The sequence below is a fragment of the Gopherus flavomarginatus genome, chromosome 11 (assembly GCF_025201925.1).
Source record: "Gopherus flavomarginatus isolate rGopFla2 chromosome 11, rGopFla2.mat.asm, whole genome shotgun sequence".
Taxonomy (NCBI): domain Eukaryota; kingdom Metazoa; phylum Chordata; order Testudines; family Testudinidae; genus Gopherus; species Gopherus flavomarginatus.
Window position 1 is genome coordinate 1,324,618 of NC_066627.1, and position 10,639 is coordinate 1,335,256.

The 10,639-nt window shown below is 39.9% G+C and overlaps 1 gene segment (V, D, J or C); it reads left to right on the forward strand.

The window, feature by feature from the left end:
• The first annotated feature begins 3,639 nt into the window (after nt 1–3,639).
• Nucleotides 3,640–10,126, forward strand: LOC127031405 (T cell receptor delta constant-like). The segment is given in 5 exon segments: nt 3,640–4,052; nt 6,264–6,542; nt 7,815–7,883; nt 8,332–8,448; nt 9,866–10,126. Coding segments are annotated over 4 exon segments (594 nt in total).
• The last annotated feature ends 513 nt before the right edge of the window (nt 10,127–10,639 follow it).

Below are 10,639 nucleotides of genomic sequence, written 5' to 3' on the forward strand. Positions count from 1 at the left end.
AATGTGCACAGGGCACTCGGAACTCCGATAAGAATGGGTTTTACTGCAGAAGATTTCTGCCAAGGAAGCTGAAGACCTAAACAGTAGCAAATCCCAAAGGAAACCAGCTCAGACAATCTGCTCAGCTTTAACAATAGAAACAGTTTACCTGTTTCCATCCACTTTCTTCTCTGACTTTGGGTCTTGGGATTCCTTCCCCTAGTACCACCTTTCCCCAGCCCCCGTGTGCAGCCTTCATTCCCCTGCTCCATCCAATCTAAGTCTCCAGGGGGCAACAGAAACCAAGGCCTCTCACCACCTGGCCTTGTAGGGACTCCTATCAAAGGAACTTAATTGTGCTTCAAAATGGGGGCTAAAGGAGGTCTTGGAAGATGTGTGGGGATGTGTCCACATGGGAGAGGGGACAGAGAGAACACACAGTGTGTTAGTGGGTTTCTTAAACAAGAGGGAAAGGATTGGGGGCTTTGCCATATTGGATATGACCTGTGCAGGCCTCTATCTACCCAGTTTTCTAATATAAACAATACAGAGTCTTATCTGTGCTTTGTTCAGTTAAAACAAACAAACAACATAGAGGACCAGGACCAGAGCACTTCAGTCTCCCTGGACACTCAATAACAGACCTAAAAGTGGCAATTCCTCAACAAACAAACTTCAAAAAGAGACTTCAACATAAAGCTGCAGAACTGGAATTAATTTTTAAATGGGACACCATCAGATTGGGCCTAAATAAAGACTGGGAGTGGTTGGGTCATTACAAAACCTAAACCTAATTTCCCCAATACTAATTTTCCCCTACTGTTACTCACACTTTCTTGTCAACTGTCTGTAATGGACCACTCTCTTACCTCTTCAAAAGTTATTTTTTCTCCCTTAGTATCCTGCTGTTAATTGATTTTTCTCATTAGACTGACCTCACACGTGGTAAAGCAAACCTCATCCTGTCATGTATTTATACCTGCTCCTGTATTTTTTGCTTCATTCATCCAGTGAAGTGGGTTCTAGCCCACACAAGCTTATGCCCAAATAAATTTGTTAGTCTCTAAGGTGCCACAAGGACTCCTCACTGTTTTCGGACTTGTGGTTGTTAGGGGGGGAGATTCTGCTGTAGAAGCCAGAAAATCATGGTAGAAAAAAGCAGAGAAATTCCAGTTTTCTTGAAGGAAAAGAAAGGAAAAAATTAAAGAAACCCTGGGTCCATCTGTGTAAGAGAAAGTTCATTTATATTCACATCTATTCAGAGTTTGAGGTGCAATGAATAGGCACATGTGAATGTGAATGCCTTATACACTGCATTTTACTGAAAAATGCAAGTTAAGAACTAGAAAAATGGGTCTTTTTAGACTCTAAAATGATGACTTGCATTTTATCTTGCTTTATACATTAGGATGCAAATTGGGGCTGATAATTTAGGGGCTAATTTTAACCACGATACCATACTCTTCATGGGCCAGATTTCCCAATATATGCAGATCTGTAAAGATGCAAGTGGGAGTCAGGTGATAAGTATCTTTGAGGATGCAGGCCCTAGTGAGATTTTTAGAGTGTAAGTAGGTTAGGCAGTTAACTGCTATTTAAATCAAAACCATTTAGCATCTAGCCTATTTAGACACCTTTGAAAATCCCATTAGATGTCTATCTGCATCTTTAGGCATCTAAGTACATTGAAAAATCTGGCCACATGGTTAGGATTTTCAAAGGAGCTAAGAAGTTTGGTGCCCAACTCACATCTTTGAAAATGCCATCCAAAATGAGATTAGTTGAGAAGTACGGCACAATATAAGCAAAGAGCTGGGGAGGAGGTGGAAGAACAGAACTGGAAGCTTAAACATTTCAGATTGTGAAGACAGGAGGTATCTATGCATTCTTTTCTTGCTACAGATCTCTAATGTGAGGTTCGGAAAATCAAATATTTTACCACAAACAACAAGATGGGTATTTTAAAAGTCATTTAGGCACCTTAATCCCATTGAAATCCAATAGGAGCTGGGTGCCGAACTCACGTATGGTCCCTGGAAAATTTATCCAAGGTATTTACATGGGTCACATTACCATAGTCTCTGTTTTAACATATTTATCCTCACAGTGCTCCTGTCAGTCACCTGGTGAAGCTCAAAAGCTTGTATACCTGGGAAAATGAGGTATAAGGAGCATGAGGGTATGTTTCTCATAAGTATTAAGTGATCTAGGAGCCTCTAAGTCCCATTTTCAAAAGTGACTTAGGCACTTAGGGAGGCCTAAGTATCTTTGAAAATCAAGCCTTACGCTTAGCTCAGTCAGAATCTCCACCTCTCTAGTTCTCCTGAATTCTTTCCTTTCAATAAGAGTTTGTTGGCATTTGTTCTTTGCATGTCTCTTCTCATCAATGTATTTGGGTGTCCCAGCTAAGAGCAAATATTTGTTCAGAGTCAGAGAAAAGAGTCTCTGGGTATATTAGTATGAAAATGTTTTAGAAAAGCCTTTGAATTTACAGTTTGTTTAATCTGGTTCCAGAATATATGTATCAAAAGAGGCAGCACAGCGTGGGAACATTGCTTCCAGAACTTCACATGACGGATCATAGAACTGGTCTAGAGAATGTTACACCAACCACAGACTGTCAGGATTCTCTACCCATGAGTAGCTGATTCGATTTCCTCTTTCTCACACTGGGAACTAAAAGGACAGATTCCTTATCTGGTGTAAACTGTGCTATGGCAATGTACAGCAGATGAGGAACTACCTCCAATCTTAAAATCCACAGGAAAAGGCTTTGAGAGTCTCAAAAACATTTTCATTTTTAAAATCTCAGTATTAGAAGCATTTTGGAAGACCCTCCCAAGGTAAGACAAATTGCTCAGTTGTAATTCTATCTGATACTTCTAAACTAAATAATTTTTGAGGGATGGGCCAGCTCCTCAACTGGTATAAATCAGCAGAGCTCCACTGACCTCACCACAGCTGTGCTGATTTATAGCAATGGAAGTTCTGGGAGACACAAATGACATAGAAATCTAAGGCCCATTTTCAAAAAGGTATTTAGACACTTTAAGATGCAGATAAGTTCCTGGTGGGATTTTCAAAGGTATTCAGGCTCCTAAAGATGCAGATAGGCATCTAGTGGGGTTTTCAAAAGCACTTAAGCAATTTAAGCAGCTAACAGCCATTTAAATGAATGAGAGTTAACTGCCTAATTCACTTAGGTGTAAAGCCTTGGCTACACTCACACTTTACAGCGCTGCAACTGGGGTGTGAAAAAACACCCCCCTGGGCGCTGCAAGATACAGCGCTGTAAAGCGTCAGTGTAATCAGGGCAGCAGCGCTGGGAGCGCGGCTCCCAGCGCTGCACGCTACACCCATAAGGGATGTGGTTTACATGCAGCGCTGGGAGAGCTCTCTCCCAGCGCTGCTGCTCTGACTACACCCACACTTCAAAGCGCTGCCGCGGCAGCGCTTTGAAATTCCAGATGTAGCCATATGTCATTTTTAAAAATGATACTTAGTCTAAGATAGTTTTGAATTTTTTACCCTTGATCTGATATTTTCTAAATGAATATACTGTGGTCTTGGTACGAGGCAGAAAGCCTGGCTTTTTATTGTTAATTTGAAAAATTCAAATGGAAGAAATGACAACTAACTTTTTAAGAAAATCTTCCCTCAGATATTTTATTTTGGAATGGGTAAAGGCATTAATACAAGGCACAGAAGGGAAGAACAGTCACTTTTCCTAGGAGTGTCGTGAATGTGTATGTGAAAGAACTGGACTAGCTACTTAAAAAGATTAATGTTTATCTTGCACATTCCTTTGCTCAGTCTGACAATTCAATGGCTTACTACACTCAACAAGGAGATGTAAAGATATTTGGATAGCTTTTTAGGAGCATACTTTATTTTGCTCAGTAAAATTGATCCTTCCTGCTGCAGCAAACTGAATTAAATTGGAATGAACAGAGTTTTGAGAAGTCACCTCCCTTCATACCCTGCCACAGCCATAGAGAGAGACGACAACTTTGTAAAGAAGTGTATCACTGTGGACTCTGACTCTCCTGGGACAAAAGTTACGGTAGATCCAAGTAAGTTCTTGAGTAAACCATTTTAACATTATGGAAAGAGAATTCTTATAGTCTATATGTTCTTATAATCTGAAAAATCACAATGTATTAATTTTTTAAAATCTAAATATTATACATTCTTGTTTTATGAAGGCTTCTTTACATGATTACAAATAACTATGTGTCTAGGGAACTATGTTTTAGTAAAAATGGATCCAGATCCTCAGCTGCTTTGACCCAGCATTCTTTCACTAAGTCACTGCAGCCAGACACCTCACTGGTGTAAATTGGCTGTAGATCCATTGGAGTCAGTGGGCCAGATCCCTAGAGGGCATGAATCCTCTGTAACACCATTTGTGTGGGTGGGCCAGATCCCCAGCTAATGTAAACTGGCACAGTTCCATAGAGGTCAATGGAACACTGTGGCTTTACAGTACCTGAGGATTTGGTCCATTACAATTAGAACGTGAAGACATGATTGGAGTTAAGAAGAGAAGTTTAGTTTTGGGTCAGTTCATTCTTTGCTGGGCTCATTCTTTGCTTGCACATTCTCTGGAATTATTGCTGTCAGGTTGCTGTGTCATATTTATATCCCATGACAAAACACAAAACTCTCTTCCAGTTTGACTGATGGTTTGACATCTTATAGCAGGTACTTCTGATTTCTAATATAAATTGATATAGTTACCACTCTCCTAGGGAGCATATTCCATAGTCTCTTTGTTCTCTGTGTGAGCATTTTGGTTTATTACGCAGACAAAAAAAATACTTTCTTAATTTATCCAAGTTTCCTCTCACTAGATTCCTGGTAAAATCTTGCACATTTTTCTTATTCACCCATGTTGGGAAGCCCCTTTGTCTGTTTTCAAAGAGTTGTCACTTCCTCCTTTAGTTTTTGCTTAGCCATTCAATACATGTCTACTTCTTCTTCTTCCACCCAGTATCAACAATCAAGATCCTGGCCCAACCAATGGGACTTGTGCTCCTAAATCACTTGGAAGCTTTTTGAAAATCTTAATGTAAATGGACTAGACAAAGTTGCAGGGAAAAGGAATGACCATTATCCCCATTTTACAGATAGGAAAAGAAAACACAAGAGAGGTTGGACTGGGACTAAGGCAATCTTGGCTCAAAAACTTCCTCTTGGATCGACTCCCTGAGTGGTTTGGTGAAGTGACTTCATCTCTCCATGCCTCAGTTTCCAGTGTGTAAAATGGTGCTAAAAGTTCATTAATTCACAGGCCTATTTTCAAAAAATGGGTTTCTTTGACTTTAACTTGAGTTGGGCCAGAGCCCAATTTATGAATAGCTGTAAGGTCCTTAGAGGTCACTTTCATATAAGAAGATACATCGCCTGATCTCTGTAATAAAGGTGGAATGCCTAGCAACTTCACGGGGTGTTTTGCTATCAAAGGGTCAAATTCCACTCACAGTTGCATGCACATTACCACGTTAAATTCAATAGACAGACATCTGCATAAACAAAAGCAGAACTTGGACCACTTCATGCATCGGAGATCTGCAGCATAGAAAATATATCTGGCATGCAGATGATCATAGAACAAAAATGTGTTTTTGTTCAAAAGAGGTTTCCTGTCAAATTGATATACCCCCCCCCACCAACAGCCCAAGCTGTTTTATGCTCCGCAGCGACATAAAGCCATCTTAACTGTCTGATTAAAGTGGGCTTGTGGCTGCTTTGGGTTGCTGGAGTGATGCAAAGAAGGTAGAGTTTTACTGGTGAAGCCAGTTCTTAGATTCAGATAGAAGGAAACACATTTTCTTTCTTCAATGTTGAATTTTTTCATGAAATCAGAGAACTGAACCTGAAAATGCCGAGGTAGAAATTCAGTTACCAACTCTGCACGTATATATGAAGATGCTGCAGACATTAAATTTGGACTTTTAGCCCTTCATTCTTGAAAGAGATTAGTAATTTTGGGTGCCCAACTTGGGATCCCATAAGTGGGACTGATTTTCAGAGCGTGGATGGCGCATATATTTTCAATGAGGCCTCCTTAAGGTGTCCTAAATTGGGGAGCCAAAAACTGAAGCCCACCAAATTACAAATCAATTTAAAAGATCTTGGCCATTATGCCCTTAACTCCTAACCTTAACCTCAGCACCTATCACTAAAATGTCCTGTGAGATTTCTTTTCATGACAAACTTGACATTCAGAGTTGAGTTTTTGCACTGCCATGCATGACAACATGATCAATTCCTCCTTTCAGATAACCCAACACCTTCTCAGCCTTCTCTCGTGATTTTGAAGTCTGCAGACTCCAGTGGTTCAACTGCTTGCTTAGCAAAGGATTTCTACCCTCCTGAACTGAAGATGTCCATGAATGCTGATGCCCCTATTCTGTATGAAACCACTGAGCCTGTCCTCTCATCCAGAAAATACCATGCTGTAAAGGTTGTCAACATTACATCGAACCAAGATGTGCATTGCTCAGTACAACACCACAACCAAAAATTTAATACAATTCTAGCATCGGAGAGAGCAGCAGGTATGGTGTTATGGGTCAGAGAAGAATGACCCCTAGTAAATTCTTTAATACTGGACGGGCTCCTCACCTCCTGTAAACCATTGCTGTTTCATTGAAAGCTAAGGATATGTTTTTAAGGCCAGAAGGGAGCATTATGATCATCTTATTTGAGTTCCTGCAGAACCCAGGCCAGATAACTCCATGCAGCAGCTCTTGCAGTGAAGAGAATGAGTCTTCCCTACTCTGTTTGTTAGCACTTGTGGCCAGACATCCATTCTCAATTTTGTGTGTCCAGTTTACAGTTTAGATTTTTTAATCTGCATAAGGGATTTGCAAATTAGCTGCTCTCATCCTCTAATCATCTTTGAAAATCTGAGACTCCATGTGATGATAAGTTTATCGCCTCCCTTGGTAACACCCACAGGTTAATTACCTGCACTGTAGAGAAGTTTGGTAATATTCCCAGTTTGACATTACTGACTTGGAAAGGGCTTTTCAAAAGTACCTAAGGGCCCGATTCACAAAGGTATTAATGTGTCTAAAGATAAATATTGGCCTCTAGTGGGATTTTGCAACAGCATCTAATAGGTTAGATGCCTGAATCCCATTGAAAGCCAATGGGACTTAGGCTCTTAACCTGTTTATTCCCTTTTAAAAATACGACTGGATCCCTACCTCCATCTTCAGTTGCTTACCTTTCAAATCTGGCCTTTTTGAGCCTAAACTCTACTGACATTCAATGAAACTTTGGCTTCCAAATGCCTATATCCCTTTTGAAAATGTAACTTAGGATCCTAAGAGAAGTAGGGACAATTTTTAAAAGCTATTTAGCCACTTATAGATGCACCTAACAGACTTTTCAAATGGACCTAGATTCTTAATTTCTACTGATATCCACTTCTGAGAATCCCTTTATGAGCCTAGCTGCAAGGTAGCTAAATACCTTTAAAAAACGTTGAAAAATTTACCCTAGATCTTCTTCTGTTTTTGTTTCCTATGCCAGAAATCCTCTCCCTGTGTAGGTACTTTTAGAGTGCGAGCACATCACCTCTTAATATTCTTTTAAATAAGTGAAATAGATACAAATTGGGAGATAATCTTTCAGGGCCTCGTCCTCAGTCCCAGCTGATGTTAACTGGAGTGGATCCACTAAAGTCAAAAGTGCTGTTTATATGGGCTAAGAAACTGGATCTCGGTCCAGAAACTTAACTGAAGCAAAAATCTCAGACATTTCATTTGTTCATCATGAAAGGCTTTTGTGAATCACTTGTGTTTCATTTTCTTTCTCTTCAGTTTTAACAACTCCTGGACCTACCACAAGCCTGATGGAGGTCTGCAGGACTTCAACTCCTAGCCTTCAAGGTTGGTTTGAAAATGCATGGAATTTTAGGGCTTGATTCACTACTGAGTTATTCCAGTTTTATATCATTGTAACCCCATTGATTTCAATAGAGTTACACCAGTGTCAACTTGTATTTCAGTGGTGAATCAAGCTTAGAGATCAGATCTTCAACTGATATAAATCCATGTAACTTCCATTGGCTTCTATTCCAGTTAAGAATCTGGCCCAAAATGTGGCTTGACTCACTGAAAACTATTAGTGCTCTGAACAATGTAAAATCATCACATTTAGGGCAAAATTGTCCTTTGTCAGCTGCACTGAACAGCTGTTATCCTAGAGTCAGATTTCCAGTGCACATTCTGCACTGTTTCTACACCTGCAAAACTGTATCTGTTTGTTTACCACATTGTTTTTGTGCTGATAGCAAATTACCACTTCAAAGCCACAATCTCTCTTGCACTTTTGCAGGTGAAGATATGGAGAAAATGAATGCGCTGTCTATCACTGTGCTGGGCTTGAGGGTGTTGCTAACAAAAAGCATTGCCTTGAATATGCTCCTGGTCACTAGATACCTTTATTTCTGAGGTAAGAACTGAGGGTCAGTGGGGTTTATGCAGTGCATAGACCCTTTTTATGTCCTCCAAAGAGGTATGCACTACGCATAGGGGAAAAACCTTGTTCAGTCTCCATTGACTGCCCTCCCATCCTCTTTTACTAATGAAGAAACTAGGCCTTGAGGTTCAATCACTGATTTTAGGTTTTAGAGCTGGGTTCAAGTCCAGGTATCCCCTACATTCATTTAGGCAAGACAGACAAAGCCATATTTTAAAGGCTTTTAAGCACATATGCACTTAACAGGTTTTTCAAAAGAAGCAGGCACCTAACCCCCATGGTGCACTTGAAAATCCCTATTTTCATCCTCATGTGGCAAAATACCTTTAAAAACCGGTCCCTTAGGATGGAATTTTGAAAGGGGTTTTAGATTCCCTGGAAAATCTCAGAATTAATCTCTCTGCATTCAAATGGCAACAGATTGTGGAGAAACTCCTAGGTTGAACAGGGGAATGGAGGGCATATCTTATGGGAGGAGAGGAGGTTAAAAGAGTGTGTCTTGTTTAGCCTAGCAGAATGAAGGCTGACAAGGGATTGGATTGATCAGGAGGGTAAACACCAAAGGGCTATTGAAGCCAGCGGTGACTCCAGGCAACAGCAATGCAAGCGCGTGCCTGGGGCAGCAAGCTGCGGGGGTGGCAGCCAGTACCTGCAAGGGTGGCAGTCAGGCAGCCTTTGATGGCATGCCTGTGGGAGGTCCGCTGGTCCCGCAGATTCGGCAGCAATTCGGCTGGGGGTACACCAAAGCCGCGGGACCGGGGACCTCCCACAGGCAAGCCACCAAAGGCAGCCTGCCTGCCGTGCTTGGGGTGGCAAAAAAAGCTAGAGCCGTCCCTGATCGAAGCTAAGGGGCAGGGCAGGCACAAGAACAAATGGCCATGAATATATTTCTACTGGAAAGTACAAGAAGGTTTCTAACCATCAGAGGAGGGATGTTCTGGAGCAGCCTTCCAAAAGGAGCAGTTCGGGCAAACAAGTAGTTTAAAGATGGAGTTTGGCATGTTTATTAATGGGATTATATGATGGCATTGCCTGGGATAGCAGGAGGTTGGATTTGATCACCCAGGAAGGCTCTTCCCATTTTTTGTTCCTCTGGGCCTAGGTTCTCCACCCGTAAAACAGGGAGAATAATCTTCTCTGTCTCATCTATTTTGGATGTTTAAGGACTTAGATGCCCAACTCCCATTGGAAATATACAACACTTGGACACCTAATTCCCCTATGTTCTTTGAAAATTCCACCTGAAGGAGGTGATGCAAAACCCATTGACTTCAATGGGACACTTTCCACTAACTTGAGTGGGTTCTGGTCCAGCACTGATGTGAATATACTTGGAAGAATCTGACCCATGAGACATCACAACAATCATGAACTGCTCTCTTTCTTACAGGTTGGATGAAGGGAACAAGCAATGATTTGAAGAAGATAGCAAATAATTCATTGGCTTTTACCCTTTATTAGAGCTGGTCAAAAAATGAAAATCAAATGAAAATTTCAAAGCTGGAATTTTTGGAGGGTTCAAAATTGAGCCAATTTTTGTGTTTTCCAAAAATCTCCACTGAATTTTTATATAACAAAAAACTGAATTTTAATTGAAAATATTGTTGAAATAATTATCAAAAATTTTAGTCTACTGAAAACCTGGTGTTTAGAAAATGAACAAATAAATATTTTATATTTTTCAATAACATTTTCAATACATTTTGTGAAAATTTTCACAAAAATTTAAAATATTTGAACAATGACTTTTTTGAGAGAAAAATATTTTTTGAATAAAAGCGCTTTTTGATTAAAACTATTTTGTCCAAAATTTTGACTAGCTCTTCATTTTATTTTACTTCCCTCCAGCACTTTTAGTTTTTCTTTTATTTTTTCCAGTATACTTTAATTTTGAATAAATCAGCTCTTTCTAGATATATGAAATGCTAGTTTCAACAGATGCAGTTAAATGTCATATTTTTTAAATTGTATTAATGGCAACATTTACTGTTTGTTTGTGCTAACTGTATTACACTGATTTTTATTCAAATCTATTTTATGTTTTAATGAAGTCAAACCCAATTAAAGAGATTCATTTTATTTTACGTACATATGACAGACATATGGAAAAGCTAATTTCAATATAATTGGATTTTTATTCAGAATTATATAAAGTGAAGAGTGC